Raw genomic sequence first — 14,934 nt, 5'->3', positions numbered from 1 at the left:
TACTAGGCAGGGTTCATGTCAAAACCCATGTGACTCTGCACAGACAATCACATGGGTTTTGACATGAACATAATAAGCAGTTCAGAAAATTGTAAGAATTTTAAGCAGGAAGACGCACTATCAGTATTAACAGAAAATGTTGTGCATGTACTGGTATGTACCTTGAGACTGTACACTTTAATTAAGTCAGACATTATTAAGTAGGATTCCATGTAGCCAAAGTTGTTTTTAAAAGGAACAAAAAATAGATACCAAAAAAAGAGAGATAATAAAGCCACAAAAGAATGTCCTAGAAGGAAAAAAATGGAAAATAGTAAAAACTAATGTGGTTAGAAAAATCATTAAGTGGATATCTACAAATTGAAAAGAACAATACATAAAAAAGGAAAGAGGGGTGTGTCACTAAAGAAAGTACATGGAAGTAATTCTGAAAATATAGAAGGTATCAGAAAAGCAAAACCTCAGAACAAGTTGAGGTTAGTGAGGGATGTTAAGAACAGCACACATTTTTGAAGTAAGTTTGAAATTAAAGGCAGGAAGGAGTTGTTTTCCAGACAGAGGATTCAAAATCTAAGACCAAATGTTGGGCATCTCCAACAGCATAACAAACTTTTCAATTACATTTGCCTCAAACATTTCCTGATTAGGAATATTCAGTGTGCTTAATTTCAGTAAAGATTTGCATGTTTTGATTTTCATCTGAGTTGTTCATCTGAGTTGCTTTTAGTCTGGGCTTGAACGAAACGATTCTGTTGTGGATGTCAAGAGTTGCCATTGCTCAGGTAGCAGTTGTATAGAAGAGGGTGTTTTTTGGAATGATCTCATGATCAAGAGTAGGGAGGCTTCCAGTCAGGGTGGGATATTTTTGTTTGTTTTCTCTGCCATTATTGTTAATTCTTTTAATGTTTAATTGATAAGTTTAATGATCATTTTTACCATTTTATTGTAAACTAATTGAAATTTTTAATGAAAATGAAATGTATATATTAAACTTATAATGCATATTTATTTTAAAATATTTTCCAGGTTTGACATTTGATGAACGAGACATAATTGAAGTAGCTTTCCGTCAAGGTGTCCTACGAGTTTTAATAGCAACTTCTACACTTTCTTCGGGAGTAAATCTGCCTGCACGTCGGGTAATTATCCGAACTCCTGTATTTGGTAGCAGATTGCTGGATATCTTGACATATAAACAAATGGCTGGAAGAGCTGGAAGGAAAGGAGTAGATACTATAGGTAAATGCATTTAGAGCCCTTTATCTGTTTATGTTTGTAAATAGAACAACAGTGAATTTTATAATACTTTAAAGTCCAAAACATTTCTTGTAGAATAAATTATCCTAAAATGTATCAATGACCCAGATAGTTATAGAATTTTCTATGATGTTTACAATTCTGTAATGGTTCAGAGACAAAAAAAGTGAATCGTCTTTACAGTAGAAAACACGTTTCTATTAACACTGAAAAACAGTAAATCATAAAGCTTGACTCACTAGCTTTCAGGATCTAAAAGACCCAAGTTTAAGTCCCACTTACTAATAGAGCTCAGAGGGTTACTTTCTCTCAGCCATTTTTCAATCCCTGTCAAGCACGAGCAACTAGAACAAATTCATGAATAGGCCAAAGCAATTCATTTATTCTTGAGTACCCATTTACAAAAATATTATAGACTGATTGCCTTTGCTTGGGAAATGGCAGACATAGTTTTAAGGGTTTGCTCTCAGATGTTTTCTCCCCCAAATCAACTTCACGTTGGAATGTCGATTTACTCCTCTTTGAGGGGCCAACACATCAGCCCCACTCTAAACAGTCCCTCCATGATCCAAAAACAATCCAAAAGGAGCTCACTTGTTTTCCTTGCAGTGGGAACTGGGGAGTGGGGATAGGTAGCGATGATGTGACAGAAGAGCCACCTAAGTCAAAGGACTCCTGAGTGTATGAATCCACCCAGTCAGGTAATTCTTCCTGTAACATATCTAGACAATTAGAAGGGTCCTTCCCCTTTTCCCTCATAAAGTGAAGACTTCAAAGTTGAAGGCAGAGCCTTGCCAGTCATGATGTCTCCCCATATAGGGTCTTCCTCTGAATGGCTAACCCATTCACTAACTGGTTCCTCTTTAGATTCTGGGATTGAATCCAGTAGTGGGAGCATGGAAGGTCTTATTTTGTCTGGAAAGCCTGGTAAAACAGTTGTATTAATTTTGGAACATGCACATAACTTGCATTTTCCCATGAACTGGGTAGCCCTTCCACTGAATCAAATTCTGCATTCCTTTCTCCTGCCTCCCTGCCTCCAATATTTTTCCACTTTGAACTCCTTTTGCCTTCAACAATCAGTGGGGGTGGGGTGGGTAGATGCTGTTGTGATTTCAAAGTATTTAGTGGCGCTTCCTCCACCAGCAAAGAATGTTGAAAACTGGGTGCACTCATAGACTGTGGCAATTACAAATGAAAGGCCACAGTGTTGTCATGTCATAGGGCCTTAAGAGAACTAAGAAAAGGCTAAAAATTTGGTAGGCAGCCACACATTATCTCCCTCTGCATTTGTCAGCCCCACTTGTCAAACTTTTTGTAAGACTGTTTAGCTTGATCTAGCTATTCTTTCTTTCTTTTTTAATAAATGTTATTACATATACTTTTAAAACAAACAAGAACAAATATATACAATTTTTGCAGTAAGTTGTGGCATCGACTTTTCCGTATTCATACACACATACATATACACCATTTACATTTACATTTTGCATTGCCTTTTATTCCTGTTATCTAACCAAACATACCGTTTTCCCCAGACCATATAGTATTCTTTTTCTTCCTCCTCCTGCAGTTCCATTGTAAGTTTATTCATTTCTGCACAATCCATATTTTTTATAATCATATTATCTGTGAGACTATTCTTGAATTTCCAATTTTGGGCACACATTATTCTAGCTGCTGTCAACATATGTATTATTATATATTCAATGTCTTGTAATCTCTAATTATCTCTAATAGGAACATTTTAGGCTTAAGTTCTATTTTTAAACCAATTATTTCTTGCAGCCAAATCCTTATTTTATTCCAAAATTTCTTTGCTTTGGAACACGACCACCACATATGAAAGAAGGTGCCTGGTGTCTTTTTGCATTTCCAATATATCGGGTTCAAATTTGGGTAGATTTTGGCCAATCCCGCTGGTGCTAGATGCCAACGATAGAACATTTTGTAGAGATTTTCTTTGTACGTGGCTGCCATTGTTAATATATAGTTTTTCGTCCAAAGTTTTTCCCAATCTTCTAATTGTATATTGTATCCGAAGTTTTTCATCCAAGCAATCATTGTTTGTTTCACTGCCTCCTCTTCTCTATCAATTGGTCTAGCTATTTTTTCAATAGTGCTTGAGCAGTGCATTGTTCCTGTAGAAATATCTATAGCTCCAGGGATGAGAACCTGTTGTTGCAGGTGAAAACCTTGGGTGCCTCCTCTGTAAGGCCTGGAACAGGGTCATTTCAATTGATGTAGGGGTAGAATTACATGCAAGTGCAACTAATGGTGTAAGTGACAGCCAGTTGTCCTGGCTGTATGTACAATAACACCTTAAATGGTGGTGTAATATCTGGTTAGTCTTAGCCTCCCTGTTTGCAACAGGGTGGTGGACTGATGACAAACTGATTTGTACCTTCAAAAGCTAGAACAATGCCTTCCAAAACATGGAATTAAATTGACTTCCGTGATCTGGAAGCATCTCTCTAAACCATTCATCTGTAATGAAAGCCATCCAGATGAAATGTGCCATCTTGCTGAAAAGATCCACCACCACCATCAATATGGATGGCCCCCTGTTCTTAAGCTGGTGTTTCCATCACATTCCTTGAGGAAAGGAGAGGTATAATTTTAAAAAATGAGATTATGCAGAGTGCTTGTTAGGCAAAGTAGAATAATAATACATCTGCATGGACAATATGTGGTCTTTTGGTTGTTGCTGAACTGCAATTTCCATTATTTCTCACCATCAACCATGATGGGAGAATAAATAAATGAGAGATGCAGTTTAGTAACTGTTCATCCCTGTCCTAAAAACAAATCAAATCAAAGTTATTTTCCATGAGCAAGTCTTTAAGAAGATTAGGTGCCATCGATAGTCCTTTCTTTTTCTTTTCTTTTTTAGAAAAACTTTATTAATTTTACCATTAAAAACAACACATCTACATGTGCCATCGATAGTCCTTTCATGTGATCCTCCCTCAGTTAAGTCCTTGAGTGTGATAGCACAATGTCATTTATTTTTACTATTAAGAAACAGCAGCCAGATCAATATTAATGCTTTGACTAGAAAAATAGTAAAGATAATGTTTTACTGATTTTATGACCAACGCTAATTTTGAGCCATAACTGTATATACTAAAATCGATCCAAAATCCAAATAAGCGTATTGTAGTTTTTCATGTATCTGTTTATTAAAATACAGAACAGCATGCTCAGAAGAGTAGTTTTTATGTAAAATATTATACTATAGTTAGGGAACAAAGAATGTAAATTATCAAATATAGGTCTACTTGCAGCCTAGGCAGTCAAATATTATTTATGCATGGGAATTTTGTTAAACCAATATAATTTTTTTCTAATTTATGACATTGTATGTAACAGGTGAGAGTATTTTGGTATGTAAGCCCTCTGAAAAATCAAAAGGAATTGCTCTGCTCCACGGTGATATGAAGCCACTGTGTAGCTGTTTGCTTAGCCTCAAGGGAGAAGGAATCACCTCCAGTATGTTAAGGGCAATTCTTGAGGTATGTAATGCAATGAATGAGTGAAACATTCATAATATAAATATTATTTGTTAACAAGATTTTGCACTGTTTTATAAAGCTGCTATACACATTTATAGGAATTCTCTTCAAATTGCCTTAAACATAAATTCAATGACAAAGTAACTGTTCATGTAAAAAAAGGTACGGTGAGATTCTGAAAAGTGAAATGGTTAAAAAAAAAAAAGGGGGGGGAGTATTAGTAATCTCCAGAGATTAGGGGATAGAGACCTGCAAGCATTTTTCTGTGGTGGTGCCAGAATTTAAATGTCCCCTGAAATCTAATAAGAACCTACCGTGTTAGGATTTAGGAAATTATTAAAACAGATATGTTTAAAAGGGTCTGGATGTTACTTTCTAATTGTATCACTTTTTGGTTGTTTTATTTTATTCATGCTACATTTATTGCTTATTGTAGAAAATGTATACCATAGGCATTTCATAAAGACATAGCCCAATAGCTTCAAGATTAGAGAGGTATGAAAAAAATCAAATGTCAATACATTTCTGTATGTTTGTTTATCCTAACTGATTTACAGTTACATAGATCAATACATATTTGAAGACATGTCAGTGTTTGAAATGTACGCAATATGCAAAACTATTCCTGATATGTACCAACCTAAAAAGGTAACTTTCAAAAGTAATATTTTTTCAAGTATATCTATTACCCTTTTATTCTGATAGATCATAGTAAGTGGAGTAGCTAGCTCTTCAGAAGACATCCAGAATTATGCATCCTGTACACTCCTTGCAGCTAGTTTGAGAGACCTCCAGGACCATAGGAGAGAGCAAGAGAGCATTTGTGATGGATCTATTGAGACTTGTGTGAAGTGGCTGCTTGAGAAAGAATTCATCATGATTTCAGTATCGGATGTTGGCAAAGGTAACAATGCTAATTTGTATATGAACTGAGTATTTTTAATTACAATTAAGGAAATGTAAATCAGGAAACATTTGTACAGGTTATCCTTGAGGTACAACAGATCTTTCATTGACCATTCAAAGTTACAACAGGCCTCCCATAAGCTGTGTACCACCATGATTCTAAGATAAGAATTTTACAAACGTTATCCACTCATTCGCACTTAAGAATGACCAGGAGGCTTCATAACTTTACAGAGTTGCTGAAACACGCCTCCTATCTCTTCCCACTCCCCATCCTTGCCCTGCTGGGATCCCAAAGGTACTGGGCCTGCTTAGTCCCCCTGTTCCACCCCTCACAATCCTTACTTACCTTCCAGAGATCTGCAGAACTCAGTATTGTGGGGCATTCTTATTTATTTATTTATTTATTTATTTATTTATTTATTTAATATCATCACCTATTCACCCATGGCGTCTCAAAGCGGCTTACACAACATAAAACCATATTTAAAACAAAAAACAAAAATAAAAAACAAAAACTATCAAAAAGAATCAAATTAATGAAGTACAATAGAACAAAATCTCTTCTACTGTGCAATAGGTTTCTGTCTTCTAAAAGCAACAGAGAAAAGAGCCTGCTTCTAACTGGGGCTGTTGGCAGAATGTCCTTGCTAGCATGTTGCTAGATAAACCAATTTTCTGATTTGGCACTGAGCTGTTGTTTGGGCTTGATTTGCCTAAATGACTGTAGTTCTATATAAGATGGCTAGATCTATTCTTATTAACTCATAGTAAAGCATACACTTCGTCGCCATTAGGTCAGAAAGTATTAATCATGGACCCTATTATCTCAGATTCCTGGCCTGTACAGGTCAATTAAACACAACTTGCAAAGGATGAACAACATTAATTGATTGCAGCAAAATCAATATTCTGACTCTAAAACTAGGCTGTGGTTGCATTGCATAAGATAATGAGTGCTTCATTTTTCTCTTGGCAGAAATCTATCGTCCAACACATCTTGGCTCTGCTACACTGTTTTCCTCCTTTTCCCCAACAGCAGCACTAGAAATTTTTGCTGATCTCCAGAAAGCAATGAAGAGTTTTGTTCTAGAGAATGATCTGCACAGTCTTTATTTGGTAGGAGTGTGTGTGTGTGTATTTGTGTGTGTTTATGATAGTACTGGATTAGATTTAATGTATCTATCAAACATATTTTGTTTGATACTCTAGATGCAACGTAGAGAAATAAAGTGAATTCTCCCTTTTATTCACCATTCCAAAGAAGAACAGGGGAGTATAAGGTAATCCTGAACCTTAAAGCACTGAGATGAAGGTAGAGATGGACACAAAAATGAGATGTGAAAGCTATCTTACCAACATATACGTGTTAAGGATTTATTAGAAGAATATATATACTTGCACACTGGAGATTCCTCAGATTCACTTACACAATATGATTCCAAATCATGATTCCTATTTGGCCTTGCATCAGCTACATGGATATTCTCCAAGATTATTTGTCCTAGTGTATAAACTTATTTAATTTCTATGTTTAGATTATCTCCTAATCAGAGCCTTAATCAAGTACATGGCTGCAGATATACTTCTCAGTAAACACAATGTTCACTCACTAACTGGAGTCCAAAAATCTTCCCCCTCCAATGCACACCACATTAATGCTAGCAATCAGATGAATTAAAAAACAACGGGCAATCTCATATGAATATTATGTATTACCATCCTAGAGTTAAATTAGAATTCATGTTAGTAAAACACAATTTCAGTCAACATAAGTCCCATTTCTTAAAAAATGTTCAACACTTCTCCAAATAAATTAAAATCTTGTAATTTGAAAACTAACTCCGTTTGGATGGACTTTTGTAGGTCACACCTGTTTATGAAGACTGGACCAAAATAGATTGGTACCAATTCTTTTGCTTGTGGGAAAAGCTGCCTGCCTCATTGAAAAGAGTAGCACAACTTGTGGGAATTGAAGAAAGTTTTTTGGCCTGTTCCGTCAAAGGCAACATCATTGCTAAAACAGAGAAGCAGTATAGGCAAATGGCTATCCACAAAAGGTAATAAGAATTTTTTATTTATTGATGTATATTGTATAACAGTGCCACAAAATTTGTCTACTATTTCAAGCAATTTCTGCTTGTTTAACAGGAAACAATTATTACTTATGAGTTATTTTTGCAGCACCATTATAATCTTTTTCTCACCACATAGAAAAGTCACCTAGGATACAGTTGTCTACCTTTTTTCTTCCCATTTTATCAGTTTTACTTACTCTATCAAATATCTGTTTGTTTACTTTGCTTTCTTTCACAGAAAGAAATATCCCATCATTGTATCTTAATTAATTTTATTAATACAGATTTTTTACAAGCTTGGCCCTTCTGGATTTAATAAATGAAATTCCTTTAAAGGATGTTGCTAAAAAATACAGCTGTAGTCGTGGACAACTTCAGTCTTTGCAACAGTCTGCTGCTACATATGCAGGTAAGAAATTACTGATAATGGTCCAAATACATAATGAACAACAATGTAAGTGACAGACTGGTTTAATAAACCAATTTCCATTTTTCCAATTTACTGGTTTTTTAGTAGGTACTTTATGCATGTACTTTCTCAACAACATGAACAGCCAAGTTGATAAGAAATATCAATCATTAAGTTACTAAGAATATAATTAGCAAAAAATTCTAACATATGAAATAGTAACTTTGTGCCCAATTAGGCAGAATGTAATGTTTTAAATGCGGCAGAAGTCTTTGAGTGCAATGATAGTTCATCTGTTAATCTGTTAATGTCAGACATTTTAGATTAAAAGTTATTTTGACATTGATACATTAACCTTAACCCCCTCCCAATCCTCTAGTGAAAGAAAAGGAAAAAGAATATGGACAGTCAGTTGGATCTCCAGAGGACGGTTTGCAGCTTGCTTGCCCTCAGCTGCCATAGAAATGGGGAGGAGGGAGTTGGCATTTGGAGTGGGGAAGGGAGCTGGTGTGAAGTGTTCCCCTGAGAATTGGAAGGGAGGTTTCCATCAACTGAGTGGAATTGTTTGAACTTTTTCAAGGCCAACCAGTCTGGGTCTCTGGAGGCACACAACATCTGCTGAAGAGATTTTTCCCTAACATATTGCACGCTGATTGGTCTTTCTGGAATATGGACAGCACTGGAGGATAATGGGTTCCTGGTAGCTTCATGTTTAATTCTTCTCAAAACTTTGGCAGTTAATGGGCATCTTTTTTTTTCTCAACACATTTCTTGCGATCCTGTTAACTATTTGCAACAAAACATTTGACAGAAGACTCATTTTTACAAATATTTGATGACTTACTCATTCAGTTTTCTTCATATTAACACTTTAGACAGAATGTTCATTCTTGGTCAGTACAAGGTTTTCTGAGTGAATTTTTGTAAATGTTAAAAATCCCCATTATTCATTTTAAAAGACATCACCTAGGAGAGGGAAAGTAGTGCTGAACACATTAACAGGTACAAACAAACAAACAATTAGTAAATTGTAAGACAAATGTGGAGATAGAGGGTTACACTAGTAATGATTGAATATAAATGCAGTATAAGTTATTTTTAGACCATTTGATTCAGAGAAAGATATTAGCATAGCCAGACAAATATTGAAAGCTCAATATTTGTTAAGTTGTTTAAAAGGCATCCATTAATGCATTCTTAGTGCATTCAAAGTTTGTTTTCCTTGATTTCAGTTGTGCTGCATTTGCTGGATGATTGAAACACAGATTATTTAATGCGAGAGAACATACACCAAGGGAGTCTGAGAATTTTCAGACAGATCATGTTCTGACCTAGGCTTCCCCAAAAAGCACTAACAGACTCTTTGTCCCGGCAAAACTCCTTTTATTAAATGAAGGTGAATTTCTTTCATTCACATTCAGCCAAAGGCCTGGCAAACAGTCTTTCAAGGGTGTAATTAGGAGCACAGACCTTATTTATCTTGGAGAGCTGCCACGTAAATATTTTCAAACGCAGTGCTGACAAGGAAGGACTCAGCACAGAGTCTCTGAGTTGCACAGACAGATCTTCACACTGCTGCAACGAACAAATTGTTTCCTGCAAAAGCCCCCTCCCCTTTTGCTCCTCTTTTAATCCCAATGGGAGGCGCCATCCACTGTCCACCAGTGGCTTTACTCCCACGTCGACCCTTAGTTCAAATTGTTCTCTTTTTTTGGGCAGCTCTGCGCATGTGCAGGCTGGGAACCAGCTCCAACTGCTCTCCCACTTCATTGCTATCCGACTCTGAAGGCAGCTGATAACTGCCAGACTGCCCTGGCCCCATCTCTGCCTCTGACGCAGAGCCCTCGTCCGAGCCTTCTTCAGCCTCCAGGACTGGCCCATGTTCCTCCCCAACCTCCTCAATGTTCAATTCTGCTGCTAGCTCTGTTAGCTGCTGGCAGGCCACAACAGATCATTCACTAATATGGAATGGCAGGTTCAATCTTTTTCCTCTTCTGTTTATATTTTTTAATGTATATTTCTATATTCCAGGGATGATTACTATTTTCTGTAACCGGCTGGGATGGCACAACATGGAACAATTGCTGTCACAGTTTCAGAGTCGCCTTAACTTCGGAATTCAGAGAGAACTCTGTGATCTTGTCCGGATAGCTTTGCTAAATGCACAGTGTGCTAGAGCTCTTTATAATGCTGGTTTCATCACAGTGGCTGATGTAGCTAAAGGGACTTTTGAGGAGGTGGAAAATGTTCTCAGAAATGTAGCACCATTCAGAAGGTAGGAAAACATTTCGGTATTGCTGAAAATTATCCTAATAATGTAATGTAATGTAACCGAGGAAGCTTAAGTTACTGGATAATAGTGAGTGAGAGATTACAGCAGGCAGGAAAAGTACAAAAGTCCCTCTTCCTGCCAAATTAAGCATAATTGCAAACTTCCTTCAAGGAACGAAGACATTTTATTCCTTTTAATCTGGAACCATTTTGCTGATGTATTGATTTTCACTGTTTTGGCCAGATAATTACCAATAGGTAATCCTTGTCATCCCACCCAGAGAAAGATTGCTGTCCACAATCACTTCCTACTTGCACAATTTGGTTTACTGACGAAATGAAAAATCAATTTACTAGAAATCCCTTTTTAGTGAGAAGATAGTATCACTCTTAGGTGTGTATGAGATATATATAAAAAGCAATTCCATATATGAGTCACTTTAATTAGAGATTTTACAATTATTTCCACAGCCTCTTGGTTACTGATTCTTATCTTCTTTTTTCAGTGTTAACTTAATCCAGAGAACCACTTTAGTGTAGCAGCTAAAGCATCAGACTTGGAACCAGGAGTTCTAGCCCCCACAGGTACAAAGGCAGTTGGGTGACCCTTGACCAGTCACCCTCCCTCACCCTAGGAAGCAGACAATGGCAAACTACTTTTGAAATCTTCCCAAGAAAACTGCAGGAACTTATCCAGGCAATCACCAGAAGTCAGCATTAACTCTAAAGCCCAAAACATCCATACCTTAGTCCATCATAAATATGTTGCCATTTTATGTTTAAAATGTGTATTTATGAAATTATTCCAAAGAGAGTTTTCTTTTATTCTGGAAGGATATAAAATTATAAAAATGTTATAAAAAGTTAGAGTTAATGATTTGTTCCTTGCTGACTATGTAGTGAGTTGAAATTTACAATATTTAGCTCATGCTTTCCCACTTTCTTTTCTTATCCACTACAATGTGATACTCATGTATCACAAAATAGCTTATACTCATGCAGTTCATGAATTATCAGTGATATAAGCTATTTTTTATTTTCTTTTAATGTTTTTATTTGCATCCTATCTTCATTATTTTTACAAATAACTCAAGATGGAAACATCCAATACACCTTCTTCCTATTTTCCCCACAACAACAACCCTATGAGGTGAGTTGGGCTGAGAGTGAGTGACTGGCCCAAACTCAGGGCCTTCAGATTTCTTCATGGTTGTTCCAAAGGTGCTTCCCATCCCCAAAGGCAACTGGACTTTGTCTTTTTTTTTTTTTTTTTGAAAACCTTGTTTCTTATCCAAGAAGCTTCTTTGGTTCTACTTGAATGGTGGGGAATGGAAGAGTCATTGAGGCAACTTGGTGGGATTATCTGTGCCCTCAGGGTCACCTGAATCAGAGTGCAAATTATTGCACTCTTGGGCCTGCTGAAAGGACTGCATTCATTCCCTCTCAACTTTTTTTTACTTTTGTTTGGTTGTTGCCCCATTTATTAACCCTCTTTGTTAAAAGCTTGCCTGATTGCTGAACTCATTCAATCTGTAATACTTTAAATGTCATTCTTGCTTTATTCTAGTACTTCTTTCCCTCAAGCCTGCAGATACTTCCCTTTGTAGATGGCCTACCAGACCTTCTTCCTCATTCCTTTTTTATAGGTGATCTGAAGGGAGGTATCGGTCTTCTGTCAAGTGTTCCCTTTGCTTAAAAAGATCTCCTGTGTTAGTCAAAGATAAAGAAATATTGTATGAATTCCTTAGATATATTTAAAAATGAAAGTTATTTTTTAAAATAAAACTGGCTTGTATTTTGCTTGCTTCAGCACTCGCAGAGCTGTAGATGAAGATGAGCAAGCTGCCAAGGAACGTCTTAATACCCATTTTATGTGGATGTCTGGAATGAAGGGCTTAACTGAAGGTGAAGCAGCCCGTCTGATTGTAGAGGAGGCTAAAAGACTTTTAAAGCATGACTTAGCTGTTTGGGGAGTGCAATGGAACCCCAATGCATCAATTTTACTGGATACGTCTCATACATTTTCCACAAAGGAAAGTGTTACAGAAGACCACCGGAAGCTCAAAAATAACCACAACATGACTTTATCAGAAACAAGTGTCAATTCACAAATTAAAAATATATCATCTGTTAAACAAAAAAATAAGAGGCAGCTGGATGGTAATTCAGCAGAAAATATTTATAATAAGGCTCCAATAAAAGAAATTGAGTCAGAGGCAAGAAATGATGACATATACTCTAGGGCCAAGAAACGTATGAATTTAAACAGAGATATAATAAATGCACATGTGAAACAGGTATTGGATGCCAAGGAAGCAATGGAAAGTGCTGAAGACATTATGAAGAGAAGCTTGAAAGAAGGCATTAAAAATGATGTTGCAACTAGATTTCAGTCTAACATTGAACTTCATTTCGAACAAAGTATGGATAAAAATACAATTACAAATCCCAATGAGATATTACAAGTTGCAAATATAGATGAAGGGAATAGTCATACCTGCAGTTTTTCAAGCAACATAGACTGTATTAAGAAAGATTTGGATCTTGTCTTCAAAGAATTTGAAGAAAGCTTCCAGCTGGATACCCAAACAGATAGACTATTACAACAGCAGATGGCAGATGAAACTGCTACTAAGCAACAAATCAAAGACAAAAAACCGGTAGCCAGTCTAACACAGAAAAACTGCATTGGTATAAATGGTACTAATATATCGGAAACAAATGCTATATGTGTTAAGGATAAACTTGAGTGTGGAAAAGCACATTCAGCATTATTACTTAGCAAAGTGTCAAATTTGGAATGGCCTCAAACTGAGAAATACCCAGGAACACCAGTTTGCTTGGAAACAAACTGTTTTTCTGTCCCAGATTCCCAATTGGACAGCTTCTTACGGCACTATCAAACTCCAAACTTAACAGAACAACAGCTCACTGTTCTTCCAAACAATATTTCCTTTTCTCTCAGTCCCTTATCCAGTGTGGATATAAATGAAGCAAATCTGAATGGCAGCGATAGTTTATTGTTTGATGAAGACTTTAACCATACAGATGGCTCCCAGGGTGGTGATAACAGTGAAAGGACTGTGGAGACAATTCCACAGGCACTGGCGATCACTCCTTTATTGAAAAGTTCTTTAAAATATGATGCCACGGGTGAATTGAAAACAAGACTGAATAAAGTTATATTAAATGACACAATGAACCAAAATTTGTCAATGGGGTGTAATTTTATAATGGCAGATACTAGTTCTTTACATGAAGCAAAAAGATTAAATAGTGTGGTTTTACCTCCTTTTCACAAAAACAGCAAGATTAAAAACCTGAATAAGACAATAAAAAGGCTAAAAACTAATGAAGAGAATATAAGTGAAATTCCACAGAAAGATTGTGCAGAAGAAAATGATAACCAAGTGAATAAATCTGATGTTTTATTTGATTTGAGTCCAGGAATGCAGGAAGTTTTAGACAGAGGGTTAAGCCCTTCAAATGATAAATTTGAAATGGAGCCAAAAAACAAAATGAATTCAGTGTTTTCTAAGAATACTAAAGATTCAATAACTCCTGGCCTTTTTCCTGGTCAAAGTGAATTATCCTTGCACAAAGATTTTGGCAGAAATTGTGTAACAAAAAGGAAGGCTGATCAAAAGAACAAAAATGGAAGTTGTATTTCTTGGATAGATGGGGACAAAATGCCTCCTTCACCACTAGAGTCTACTTCACAATGCATAGAAATGCCTGTTGTGACTAAAGCAAAAAACACAATCTCTGCAGATAAAGTTCCATATGTTCAGTTCTTACAGAAGGATAATTCTGATTTACACATACAGGAACAAGTGTTACATCAATCAGAAAATTCAGAACATGTTGAGCTTAATCTTGAGGATAATTCAGTTATAAGTGAAGATTTTTCACTCCATTTATCTCAAGAAAAAGTTCCTCCAGCATCTTGCAGTGTTGATAATTTCTCAATAATTGATGTGGCAAATGATAAAACCCTTTTCCAAACATTCATTGAAGAATGGAAAACACACAAAAAATTTTCTATCTCTGTAGCTTGTGAAAAGTTAAAAAAACCCCTGTCTCACAGATCAGCTATTGGCGGAAAGTTCAAGCAAGGTAAGCAGTCTGTTTTAGCTTTCAGATCAATATTTCCAAATTTGTATTAATAAGCTATTTTTATAAAGCAACCGATTACAGATTAAATAGATAATTTAATTACAATTTTGGAAGGAAATAAATTCAGAATTGTATTGCTTTGTAAGAGTGTACTGATGTCTAAGGCAGCAGATGCTCTCCATAATTGAAATGTACTTCATATGAAACATCAGCAAGACTGATAGTTCTGCAAGCAGTAAATTAGTAATTCTATATATACATTAAACGTAATGCAGCATGTTTTGTTTATACACAGTATACTTGTGCACACATGCATTAGCACACAGGACTTAGAATTGAATGATACTGTTAACATAAGGTTCAGCCCTATAGTGCCAAGTGG

At 36.1% G+C, this 14,934-nt stretch overlaps 1 protein-coding gene across 1 annotated transcript in view; it reads left to right on the top strand.

Annotated features, from left to right (window-relative positions):
• POLQ (DNA polymerase theta) overlaps positions 1–14,934 on the top strand; it is a 60,224-nt gene that overhangs the window by 19,201 nt on the left and 26,089 nt on the right. The window contains exons 9-16 of the mRNA XM_087957241.1: positions 1,027–1,239; positions 4,630–4,772; positions 5,478–5,676; positions 6,658–6,797; positions 7,545–7,738; positions 8,041–8,165; positions 10,197–10,440; positions 12,247–14,552. Coding sequence (XP_087813367.1) covers positions 1,027–1,239; positions 4,630–4,772; positions 5,478–5,676; positions 6,658–6,797; positions 7,545–7,738; positions 8,041–8,165; positions 10,197–10,440; positions 12,247–14,552 — 3,564 coding nt within the window. The remainder of the gene's footprint in view (positions 1–1,026; positions 1,240–4,629; positions 4,773–5,477; positions 5,677–6,657; positions 6,798–7,544; positions 7,739–8,040; positions 8,166–10,196; positions 10,441–12,246; positions 14,553–14,934) is intronic.

The sequence above is a fragment of the Notechis scutatus genome, chromosome 2 (assembly GCF_049901735.1).
Source record: "Notechis scutatus isolate UNSWTSFEM ecotype Mainland chromosome 2, rNotScu1.2, whole genome shotgun sequence".
Classification (NCBI taxonomy): domain Eukaryota; kingdom Metazoa; phylum Chordata; class Lepidosauria; order Squamata; family Elapidae; genus Notechis; species Notechis scutatus.
This window is presented reverse-complemented; position numbering and strand designations above follow the sequence as displayed.